At 39.5% G+C, this 12,939-nt stretch overlaps 1 protein-coding gene across 2 annotated transcripts; it reads right to left on the minus strand.

Moving 5' to 3' along the window:
* Positions 1-525: 525 nt before the first annotated feature.
* Positions 526-6,784, minus strand: amacr (alpha-methylacyl-CoA racemase). 2 transcript variants are annotated; one of them, XM_058064990.2, is made up of 6 exons: positions 6,468-6,655; positions 5,827-6,083; positions 5,596-5,739; positions 3,495-3,655; positions 1,689-1,875; positions 526-1,578 (listed from the first exon to the last, which is right to left on the minus strand). In XM_058064990.2, exons 2-6 carry the CDS (start codon positions 6,071-6,073, stop codon positions 1,169-1,171), a joined length of 1,149 nt encoding a protein of 382 aa, XP_057920973.2. In that variant the 5' UTR covers positions 6,074-6,083; positions 6,468-6,655; the 3' UTR covers positions 526-1,168. The 2 variants fall into 2 exon arrangements, with proteins under 2 accessions (XP_057920973.2, XP_078650126.1); XM_078794000.1 differs by lacking the exon at positions 6,468-6,655 and adding an exon at positions 6,733-6,784 and having other exon boundaries at positions 527-1,578.
* Positions 6,785-12,939: the final 6,155 nt, after the last annotated feature.

Genomic DNA, 12,939 nt, shown 5'->3' on the forward strand with positions numbered 1-12,939 from the left:
GTCACACCCTGAAATAGACATTGTGTTTCTACTTGTTTAGCACAAGCTGATAGGCTCCCATTGTAGTTGGGAGGGCAAGGTGAGGAGCGGTAAGATGCAGAGAGGAAACGTGAAAATGGAGGAGCATGCGAGAGTTGTTGTGGGAAGTATTACTTTTGGTTTAATGTTGACAATGATATTGTTTGAACTTCGTTCTTTCACTGGTGTGTGTGAGTGACAGGGACAAATGCTCAGACTGACTCAAGGAAAAGTTGTTTGGTAGGATAGTATAAATGTAGAAATTCATACATAACAATTTTAAGACAACTCGTATTTGTTGTCTTATGGTCGTCTCAACGGTATCTTACTGGGCTTGGATGCAGGTGTGAAACCCTACCGTATCATTTTTATGTATTTAACAGTAAATGCCAATATTATCAATATGATGCATTCAAAGCTTTAAAGAAGAAAGCTAGCACAGTTATCGTGAAACAATCCCTAAGTAGCACATCTACAGCTTGAGAATGATTTTGATTCATCTTTAACCACTATAGCTTTCTTTCATTTCTTCTTTTGTTAAATAAAAAACCTGACAAGCGACTTCTGCACACTGGTTCTCCCGTTAGGACATGCTTTTAATGTATTATTCAAATGCATTCATTATCCTTAACATATGCTACACACAAAAAAAAGAAGTTCCACCAATATAAAAATCCCTCAAGACGCTCAGGGAAACCTAATCCCTACATTTTTTTGTCTTTCATGTCTACATTCAATAAATTCAAATCACAGAAGTGAAATAAATGTGGACAACAAAGCAAGCCCTTTAATCCCCCTCTCCAGTTTAATTAAATATTCCTAATTACATTCAACGGTGAAATGACAACATTTGCTATGTTCAGAGTTGAATTCCCATTTAACAACACAAACCATTTTTATATATTATATTCTAGTATTAATATGACCATTGCTGCTGGTGTGTTGTTAACGCTCCATTTTACATGCCAAGAAACCAGCCATTATTTACATTTCCATATTGATGGTGTCAAGTTTGCATACATTAAACTGTATTTCCATGGCAACCACTGCACTAAATGCCAGCTGACGTGGAGTCAACAATTTGTTTCATACTGCTTGTAAAAAGATTCAAGAATAAAAGCTTAATGATCCAATGAATATTTCTTTTCCACTACAATTTTGCCATGACAGCATTACCCTCCACAACTCCTACAGCGAGCATCTTCTCTATCTCTGATTTTGGAAACCCATATTCCTCCAGAACCTCCACTGTGTGCTCTCCGATCATCAAGCCAGAGGCGACAGAAGGCTCCGCGGGAGTGCGTGAAAGGATCGGAGCCGGCCGAGGGCTTTCCTGCCCAGTGGAGTCTTTCATGAAAGAACCCCTCTCCTGGTTGTGTGGGTGCAAGCTCACCTGATCAAATGACAACACAGGTGTCACACACGCATCTGTCCCATCAAAAATTCTGGACCAGTCCGCCTGCGTCTTTGAGGCGAAACGCTCAGAGAAGATCCGTCGGAGCTCCGGCCAGTGGTCGAAGTTCATCTGCGGAGGTAGCTGGTCTGCGTCCAATTCCAAACCTTGACAGAAAACAAAATATGCTACATGTACATACGGTTCCTCCAGCCCTGAAAGTGGCAGTAATGAGGTAATAAAAAGTCAAGCACGGCGTCTATTTGTGTACACACACCTTGAAGGAGTTGTTTGTAGAATTGCGGCTCGATGGCGCCCACGGCCACGTACTTGCCGTCAGATGTCAGGTAGGTGTCATAGAAGGGTGCGCCGCTGTCCAGCATGTTCTCCCCACGTGGACGATCCCACATACCAATGCTGTGGGATTTCCAAATGAAGGAGCCCACATAAGCCGCTCCTTCCACCTGTTAACAGTCGGTGTTGCCGGGATGATGCATTGTGTCAACTTATGTGTTATTTGGGTGTATGTAACCATCCATCCATGCTCCATGCCGCTTATCCTCATTAGGGTCATGGGGGGGGGTGGGGGTGCTGGAGCCCATCCTGACTGTGTGGTCAACATGCTAACAACATGCATATGAGCTATTTTTGCTGTCATCATTATATTTGTAAAAACAAACCAGGTATTAATGTGAACAAATAAACTCAAGAAACAAGGCTGGTGTCAGGGTATGATTTTTCACACTGAGGGAGGGACAGGAAGTAGAACTTTCTTTTTTTTTTTTAAATCATTTAAGTTGTTTACACAAAAGGCTAACACATGTTATGTTTTTAACTTTACCCATAAATGAACCGAACAATATATGATTATGTGGTACTGTCATCATCATATATCAGGGCGTCTAAAGTGTTGCCTGAGGGCCATTTGTGGCACATTCTAAAAATGTAATTAATCCAAAAAAATGAAAAAAATGACCAAAAAGGTTCAAAAAGTATGGGTAAATTTGAAATATTACGTGTATAAAGTAAAAAAAATTATGTGAAAAATTTAAATTCTAAAAGTTAAAGTGTTAAGTGTTAATATTACAAGGGAAAAAATACATTCAATTAAAAATAAATGAAAATTAAAGTTGAAAAATGTTGCTTTCTAAAGTCATCACAGTATGTGAAATGAAAAAAACAAAAACTACAAATGTAATTAAATTATCAGAATAAAGTCAGGGAATAAAGTCAGAGCATCAAAAAAGTAAATGTTGAAATATTTGAGGAACAAAATATTTGAAATGGAAAAAAATGGGTAACCATTTATACTAATAATACACTTGAGAATTGTCTGATATTTTTCCCATGAGTGTAGACTGTGTCAATTACTGGACCACCACAACACCAAGGAAGGAGGAGGGGTGGCTATCAACATGGCCCCCTGCTGATGCTTTTTCTCGGGAAAATGAGACGTCATGTCAAACCACTCCATCTCGGCGCTCATCAAAAGGTGATGGCCAACCGATGGATGAAAATGGCAGCAATTACACGGTTCCTGAGTGATAACTTTGACTTATCTGGTAAAGCCAAGGTCACACCCCGCATGTTTTTTGGGGGTGGCAAGAGCAGGGAGAGAGTACGTCAACCCATGTCATTCGCATGGTTACGCAAGATGTAAGTACATATGTGACCCTTGCAAAATCGAGCATGAAACATTTTTCAACTGGTCTTTTTATTTACCTGAGAATCAGCTCACTACTTAATTAATAACTCATTACATTCAATTAAAAAGTCAACATTGAAGTGAATGACTGCTGCCGAGCAAGATAGGACATTCTACTAATTGTATAGCCACTCTTTAAATCTCTGTACTAACACTGTGTGTGGGCAATGAGATTTTTTTTAATCCCAACTGAGAAAAGAAAGAAGTATAATGATATGCAAGAAGGCAGCTGTCACTCAAGGTGCCCATCAAATTTTTCTTACAGTCGGTCCTGTATTTCTCCCACTATGACACTGAACAAATATCAAATGTGTCCTCCTGTATATTGATGTGTGAGGGAAATTCATAACTGTGACACACTTCAGCGTGCGTACTCACCATACTCGCATCAATGATCTGTCCTTTCCCTGACTTTGTCCGCTCCAGCAGCGCCAAGACGATACCAAGGGCACACGTCAGCCCGCCGCCCGCAAAGTCCGCTAAGATATTCAGCGGAGCATACGGCTTCTCTCCACTGCGACCCAAACGGGATAAAAGGCCTGCGGTGGCAAGGACAAGTCAAAAACATGATGACAACACTAACCGCTCATCATACTTCAAATAGCTACAGGCCATCTTGAGGAGTTCATTTGAAAAAAAAAAACACATCAAGAGGTTGCCTACAGCCATAGCTGTTAGCAGCAATGTTTTTTAACTCAACACAAATACGAGGCCTGTCGTGTTACATACCGTATTTTCTGAACTATAAGTCGCTCCGGAGTATAAGTCACACAAGGCCAAAAATGCATAATTAGGTAGAAAAAAAACATACATAAGTCGCACTGGAGTATAAGTCGCATTTTTTGCGGTTAATTTATTTTCCTACTTGACCAAAAACAGACATTACGTCCTCTTGGAAGGCAAGTTCTAACAATAAAAGAATAGAGAACAGGCTGAATAGGTGTAAGATATGCTAACACAATGCTTATTCAGCTACACAAAAAATAAACATGAACAGAAAAGGTGTCCAGTCTTTATGTAACATAAACACTTTTTTCATTTATAAGTCGCTCTGGAGTATATAAGTCGCAGGAACAGCCAACTTATGAAAAAAAAGTGCGACTTATAGTCCGAAAAATACAGTATATAGGTATCGGCTGATAGCGGTATTGGAAATTCTGAGTTGGACAATATCGGCATTTTGGTTGTTGGCAAACAAGCCCATATTTGACATCCCTCATTTTTAACACCATCCCTTTTTCCCAATTGAGTACAATAATGTAAATATTGCCATAATAATGATAATAATAATAGCATCTCTATAAAGTACAGTGATTGTACCATAATGGTTGGAGTTCAGGAGAACCAGCTAACAAATATATTGGGATTATTTATAGATTGTTATTTATGAATGACTGCAGATGCTACTTTCTCTTTGCTAGCACAAAAAAATCGACCGATACCCAGCACAATGAGAAAGTCCAAGGAACACACTGAAGATGTAAAAAAGAGGCATGTACTGATTCACACAAGTCGAGACATCCTTTGGACAATTGCCAGGTCATCAGTTCAAACAATTGCACAAAAGTACACGTTGTTTGGATATGTCACTGGAACACATTAATCATTCATCACGTATGGCATTGCCAAAATAATATTTAATCCCACTCCAATGTAGCGTACCCCTAAGGTGCAACATTTGTCACCTATTAAATGACTGAAGGAACAGGAAGTAGGTAAAGTTTAATCCAGACACAGACAGGATTTGTCCAACACAGCATAAACTTCATTAGCATAGTACATTTTAGAATCACAAGTGGTAATTACAGTATATTTATATTTATTGATGTTGTTTTCATATGTTACATTGGAATAGTTATATAATAGGAATTACAGCCGTCCCTTGTTTGTAGCTGTTAATTGGTTCCAGACCAATTCATGGTGTCCTGCTGGTGTTTTTTTTATCGTAACTTGTTACGAAAAAATAGACATTTTGCGTGCAGCATGCAGTACTTTGCTGCAACCAGCAGCGATACTCCTGGTTCAGTCTCAACCACTCGGTGAAGAAGAACATCATGATGGCAGCTCTAATCTTTAGTTGTAAAACAATTATTCTCAAAACAAGTTTCTTACTGTTCTGCTATATAAAATTTTATTTCAACATTACTGTCATTTGTTTATTGGAAAACCAACAAGCTCACAATGAGTCTCCTTCAAGGCAACCCACAATGCTGTTTTTTTAGCAGATCTGATAAGAATAATAGAGCTTTGTACAGTATCTATCTGACCTTCTACATAGCAATCTCACCAGATATTAATGTGGGGCCTTGAAACGCGCTTATCACATGTTCTCACAAGATCCAGCTACCCTTTCCCCAAACCGAGCAGCCTGTTTCTTGGTCAATTTGGGCTTTGTGCTACGTTTTGATAAGTCACACTGTTCACTTATATTATCATATTATAATATGAGCCGTTGGTGTGCGAGTGAGCGTGTTAGTACCTGACATGGCCAGGTAGTTGATGTCATGGCCGGCTGCAGAGGCGTACATTCCACTTTGTCCATATCCGGTCAGCCGAGCGTAAACCAAACCAGGATTTTCTTTCAGTAGCTCCTGTGGACCAAGACCAAGCTTCTCCATCACACCTATAAGCGCCAGAAAACATACAAACTGCACTTTTAATGTGCATTTTCTGTAAACATTCACAGTATCGAGTCAGTGGTCTGACCAACCTTTACGGTAAGGCTCCAGGACGACATCCGACTGGACACAGAGCTTCCGGAGCAGGGCAACGCCCTCTGAAGTTTTCAGGTTGATGGCCACCGATCTTTTTCCTCGGGCCTGCGTGTCCAACGAGGTGCCGACCTTAGTCCGGTCCACACGGATCACCTTGGCTCCGAAGTCTGCCAGGATCATTCCACAGAAAGGTGCTGGAGCCAGGCCCGCCAGTTCAATGACTCGTATCCCGGCTAGCGCCATGTTGAAAGAACTACAAAATAGAGGGTAAATATTAATTAAATACAAAATTTGGGTTATGAATTAGCATATTTTTCAATTATTTGTTTTTTTGTTAGGAATTTTTATTAGAGATTAATTATGCCTCAAAGGAATTGATTGATTTCAAAAAGCAAGTAAAAAAAATAGTTATTCAACAATTGTACTGATTTCGTAGAACAACCCAGGATGTCACCCGTGACGGTTCAGCTATCTGATTTAGCATTTGAAAATACAATCCCTGTAAAATCCGCATTATACGTTACAAACATTATATCGAATATCAGACAACATTCATGAAAACTTCCGTGCCCTGAACGCACCACGGCTAAAAACAAAGCTAGCTTCTTGCTGCATGTAGCACCGCGAGTTAGCTTACTGTGTTGACTCTTGAAGCGCGAAACGAAGAACACAAGAGCCCGCAAAAGCCCAAACAAGTATGTACAGGACTTTGGAAAATGGTCAACTTTGTGACACTGATATGATAACTTCTAAGTACGAGTAGCTACAAAGTCCAAAGTGACACGCAGACGTCATCCGACGAAGAACTACCGGTGACATTCGGGTCCACACACACACACACACGCTAACAACTATTCCACCATTCCAAAAAAATACCTTATGGTAAATTATAAACGTCTTACCCAAAGTGCAGCCTAGCGTGTAGTGGACATTGATCACGTGACAATGAAACTACGGAAGTAGTTGAGTTACCCGGATGTTTGTACCACGCTTTATATCAAAATAAATGTAGAGTTTTGTAAATTGTCTCGTGATGGAGAACAATAGATGCCAAGTGTTATAATTACTTACATTTACACGAATAAAATTGTACATTTATGAGAAAAATTATTACTTGTAAAAATAATTACTCTAGAGTACAGTATACAACATTTCTACAGTATTGTCCCTTGAGAAGATATAATCAAATACTTCTTTTATGGGAGATTGCATATGAATGTGACACTCAAGATGTTGCGTGTACATTATTTTACTAATTACTAATTATATTGATCAACATTTAACATGGGTGTGAAACAACAGCAGATATGGAGTCTGAGACTGCATATTTCCAATCTGGAAATGTTCCAATGTGCCTTCATGATGTCTAAAAGGATTTAATTAAGTAGAAGTGCAAGTTTTTATCACCCTCAGGCTGGAAAGGCCATGGTAAGAGCTCAAGTAATAACTACACAGTCAGGTAATGGACAGAGAGGAGTGTTTGCGGAGTGAAAAAAACCTCTGCTGCCCTCTGTTGGCTTGTCTACTGGTACTACAATTATGGGGTGCTACTGTGGGTGTAAATGTGAAAGACAAGCATGAATCTGCAAAGGAACGTGCCTAAAAGATGAGTACTATGGCTGTGTGTGCCATCTCTCCATAATACAGTACAGTTTTACTGCAACTTTGTGGCTTATTTCGAGGCTACACCGTTCATATTACATGCAATTTTTTCACTTATTTTGTTTTACTTTTATTTCTTGCTCTTTGGACACACCTGCTTTTCTTTTAAGCTTCCTTCATTGTGACCAAACAATGGTAATTGAAGAGAAAAGGGGAGTGTTATTACATCTGGTACGAATAGATGCACGACAAGAGTCATTTTTATGCTAAATATTGATCTGAAATTGGAGGCATTGGAAGCAAAGAGTAAAAGCATATTTCAGAGTCAAAGTGCATGCTGAGGAAGAAAAATACAACGAGCCAACTGCCTACTACCTGTTCAATACACTGCAGCGCCGCAGGCTGCTGTGTGATTTACGGGAAACAAAATGACAGGGAGCTGGGAAAGATGGACGAAATATGATAGTTTCCCAGGAAACGGGAGAGTTGACAGGTGTGAGCCTAAATGGAATCTTATTTAAAATTATGCATAGCATGTCTTGGGTTGACACACGATGCATGAAAGCAACAACACAGCGGAGGTCAGTGTTTGGACGCTTATTACTGTGCAAACACACAAATTCAATTACTGCTGCTTCATGACAGCGTGGACTTTGGACAATAGGGGAAAAGCAAATTATAACACACACACACACGTACAGACAGTAAAGCCACTGTTAGTTCATTTTCATGAAAGGGGAATCAAATCTATCTGATTGTGCTTGGAATCCAATTGCATGCTGCCCTAGTCCATGTATGATGGTATGCTGGCATAACAGCTGTGTAAAAGAAAGGGAGTATCAGGGTGTGGGATTATCCTAACAGTATCCCGACAAAAAAGCTTTGGCAAAGAGTGAGAACACGTTTTGTTCGGAAATTAGGAATGACTCCCACAGGAGGAGATTCTAACAATGTGAGGGAACTCTCTCGCATGACCTTTCCTGTCAATGCCTTGCAAACACGACCCACAACACACAAGGTCTTCCAAACCTGACAGACAGGTTGGATAATATGAAATTCTATCCTTTATGTTGGCTTTATACCAGTCAGACTCATTATTTGCCCAGAATACACTCATTACAACGCCAAAGGGGGAGGGAAGCCATTGCAGAAAAAGTATTGCAGACAAGGACGTCACTGCCTCTTTTCACTGGATGTGCAAAAGAAGGCAAAACCCTGGGAAGGTTTGTGAATGAATCATTAAAATTAAGCTTTAAAACAAAGAACTAGTAGCGCCTCACTGAAAAAATATTATGAGGAAAAAAATTATAATATAAGCCCAAGGAGAAAGCAATAGGGGAAAAAAAGATTTATGAATTTGCATTACAGAATAACAAATAACAAAATGAACACTTGACAAAAATGTGTCATACTCAGTGGCGTCATTAGGCCTATTTTAGGGGGGCTTAAATGTTCTTAAGCGCCCCTAAATAATTTGATATTTTTTTATTGATTTTTTTCTTTTTTTAAATAGATTTTTTTTTTTTTGTACAAAAAAAATCTCTGACAAATTTCATATAACAGCGCAAAAGTAAGCTAATAAGCAAGCCAATAAGCAGGCTAATACTAGCCTTAGGTTAATACTAGTAATAATCAGAAGAAGAATAATGATGATAGTAATAATAATAGGCTAATTAATAATATAATAATGATTTTTTTAATTGATTTTTTTTTTAATCTTTGACAAATTTTATATAATAGGGCAAAACAGGCTAATAAGAAAGCCAATAAGCAGGCTAATACTAGCCTACTACTACTAATACTAGTAGTAGTAGTAATAATTAGAAGGAGAAGAATGATGATAGTAATAACAATAGCCTAATTAAAAATATAATAATGATTATTATATCATTGATCACTGTCCACTGGACAGAATGGTTGCAGAGCTTGAGCAGCGGTTTTGCAGTGTAGATTGTGTGTACTTGTGTACATTTAATGGTGGCCTAAAACAATTGAGTATCTCTACTAAATCTGTCCAAAAGTGGGAAAGTTATATCCCGGTTCTTGTTTGTTTTTTTGAACTTTTGTTAAAAATGTCTACTACATTCATTCATATCCTGTGCATCTCCAGGGGGCTAAGCCCCCCCTGTCCGAAAAACCTAGTGACGCCCCTGGTCATACTGCCTTAATCCACAAGAGACATTTCCTTCACACTACTTACTCACACTTGAGCAATTGCAGTCCCACTGGAGGGGGGGGGGGGTCTTTTTTCCACAAGAAAGACCAGTTGCATATTCTATATATTTATAGATTTCAACAGTATCTATTTATTCTCCACATTATTATTATTATTATTATTTATTATTACTTATCTTCTTTTGTGTCTGTTATTATATGGGAGCCAGGCAACGACATTTCGTTGGCAATTTCACTACTGTGTTTTTGTGCAATGACAATAAAGGGAGTCTATGTCTATGTCTATGTCTAGCTATTTTTTTGTCTTTGCTATTTTTTGCCACTCTTATCAGCAGTAACGTTACGACATTACCAGACACCGACTTGACTTCTGTTATTGTTTGGATCTGATGCGGAACAATCGGTCATACATGAACTGAGCGTGCTTAATTGGAAATGCAGACAGCTTTTGAACAATGGGACCAGCTGTGATGTTGTCATGGTGGCACTAGGCCAAAGATCTGCTAAGTAAAAGTATCGGCAAGTATGATGCTGGTGCGTTAGCTTCAGTCTTGCAGTGGGTGTGGAATGTTGTGTTGCACCAATGCTTCCTATCCAACATCCTCAAACTGTGTGGTACTAAAAAACACTGGGAAGTGCGATAAACATAAAGCGTGTAGCCAAGGACATGATACATCCTGTGCAGCCACAGGGATCCCAGACAAAGGAGACGTACGGAAAACACCCCAAAAGACCGGGACAACACAGATTGTCCAGTTTACATCTAAAATATTGAGGTTCTTGCACAACTACTTTGCAAAAAAAACACTTCACAAAAAACCACGATAAACCATTTCTGAGTGGAATACACGGCGTCTCGTTTCACATCCTCGGCCTTGGGAAGAGTTTCCATACACTGCTACGGATTGATAAGAAGGAAAAGTTGGAAGCGAAGGTTTACTAAAAAGAGATAAAGAAACATTTTAGAGGATGTTTTGGCTGGCAGCCTCGTCGGCTATGGCACGATTGTCAAGAGGATCTTGAAAGAGACAACAATACGGACTCTTAAGAAGCAAGCTTTGATGTCATTGTACATTACACAAACATCAGTTGGCGGGTCAGTAGCATCACAGCATTTGATATCCCCTGGAGATTAAAGAATCCCATGGTCCCAAACGTTACAGACTTTAGCATTTAGCTCGAAACACAGCTGCATCTAAATATAGCATTTTTTTTTGTTGATGCAAGACCTTTTTTCCCATGACACAATGTTATTATTGTGGTTGTACTTTGATATACAATGTTTTTTTTCACCCTGCGATTGGCTGGCGACCAGTTCAGTCCAGGGCGTACCACCCCGCCTCTCTCCCAAAGACAGCTGGGATAGGCTCCATCAAACCCAAGACCCTAGTGAGGAATAGCTGCATTGAAAATGAACGTTTGGATGGAGGTTGTTCATTCATGTTCATTCAAAATAGCTCAGCGTGGTTTTTAATCAGCGGACGTCTAAAGACAACAACTGAGCGAGAACAAAGGTCAACATATTTCTCCTAAATTAGATTTTGGAGAAGTGATAAAGCGGATACAGTACATCAGTTCCCTGCCCATACATGCAAAAAAATGAGATGAATGACATCCCTAATGAGAAGCATGCAGAGAGTCATATATAAAACGACGTGTCGACTCGTTCATTGTCCCACGCTATAAAATATTCAACTTGAAAACCAAAAATGTGTGGGACTCTCCTCGTGCCTCCTACGCCATTATTTGTGCAAAAGAAACATGACATGACTGACTCTGCTTTGACAAATGTACTCGGAGTGGAAACACGTGGTGGTGTTTGTGTGAGATTGGCTGTAGTGGGTCCATCTGTGGATGTCATCTTGCCATGAATATGCTGACACTGCTTTTTATACTGTTTACCATGGTGAAAAAAAAAATAGCAGGGGCACCAACTGCTTCCCTCGGCCACATAAAGTTCGACTTGTATGTTTTTCTTTGTTGTACCGCAATTATTGATAGCTTGTCAACCCATTGGAAGTCGCAGGAGGTCATTACTCAGTGGAATAGTCTACGTCATGGCATTATCTTACAAAGAATGCTAAACTAATCACACACAAAATAGCTAGGAAATACACAACAAATATAATATACTAGAAATATAAGTTTAAAATAACCCTTTTCCCATTTTGTCCAAGCAAGGCATTTCATTGGTTATTGCTGTCGGGGAGCTGCAATGACATCAGCCTCCATCTTGACTCTTCTGGTGGACTGCAGCACCTCGGCAACCATCCATCCATTATGTGTGTCGTTTTTCCTCCAATGAAATGCTTTGCTTGGACAAAATACATAATGGGAAAACGTTAAAATGTAGTTTGTTTGTTTTTTAAGTCATATTATTCATTCATTCATTTTCTGCCACTTATCCTCAGCAGGGTGTTGGAGCCTATTCCAGCTGTCTTCGAGCTAGAGGCGGGGTACATCCTGGACTGGTGGCCAGCCAATCACAGGGCACATATAGACAAACAACCATTCACACTCACATTCATACCTATGGACAATTTGGAGTCGCCAATTAACCTAGTATGTTTTTGGTATGTGGGAGGAACCGGAGAAAAACCACGCATGCACGGGGAGAACATGCAAAAACCACACAGAGATGTGCCAAGGGTGGAACTGAACTCTGGTTTCCTAGCTGTGAGGCCTATGTGCTAACCACTCGTCCGCCGTGCAGCCCTTAACTCGTATTAGTACTTCTACATTTGTTAGCTATAACTTTGGCTTTAGAGGTCTTGTCAGACTGTTATATTGAGTAATGGCTTCCCGTTTAAACTGCTTTATATTTTTGTCATGTTATTAGATCCTTGTAATGTTCAGAACTTATTCTCGTAAGAGTTCTCGGAAGTCAATAATGAGGTTAACAGGCCGGCTCCCATACATTTTGTTTATGTACGTCACCCGCTTGTGGTCTCCAGTTCGCTCTTTCGTGGACTATCGCCGCCGATACAATGCAAACAACAGGGAGCTAGGGGGGACAAAGTAAAACAATGGATAGATTTCCTCTAGACTATTTTTAAAAAATGAGAACATCAGAAGAAAAAGCGCCGTGGGGCTGTTTGCATTTGGGCTCAGTCATTAGCAGCGTTATTTGCATTGTTAAAACCAACAGCACCGTAAGTCGTACAATGACGAGAAAAAGTCGTAATGTAACAAGAATAAGGTGGGAAAATCACAATAATGAAGTCGTAATGTGACAAGAATAACGTCGTAATGTGCCGACAATTAATTGTAATACGGTACGATAAGAATAAAGTCTTAAAAAGTACACACGTGTTGTATACAGCATTTATTTA

The sequence above is a fragment of the Doryrhamphus excisus genome, linkage group LG10 (assembly GCF_037039965.1).
Source record: "Doryrhamphus excisus strain RoL-2023G ecotype Guam linkage group LG10, RoL_Dexc_Guam_v1.1, whole genome shotgun sequence".
In the NCBI taxonomy this organism is placed as follows: Eukaryota; Metazoa; Chordata; class Actinopteri; order Syngnathiformes; family Syngnathidae; genus Doryrhamphus; species Doryrhamphus excisus.

Coding starts and splice junctions, on each gene's coding strand:
- amacr (XM_058064990.2), bottom strand. CDS start 6,073: ATGGCGCTAGCCGGGATACGAGTCATTGAACTGGCGGGCCTGGCTCCA. Junction 5,740..5,826: donor CCTGGAGCCTTACCGTAAAG/GTTGGTCAGACC, acceptor TGGCGCTTATAG/GTGTGATGGAGAAGCTTGGT. Junction 3,656..5,595: donor CAACTACCTGGCCATGTCAG/GTACTAACACGC, acceptor TTGCCACCGCAG/GCCTTTTATCCCGTTTGGGT.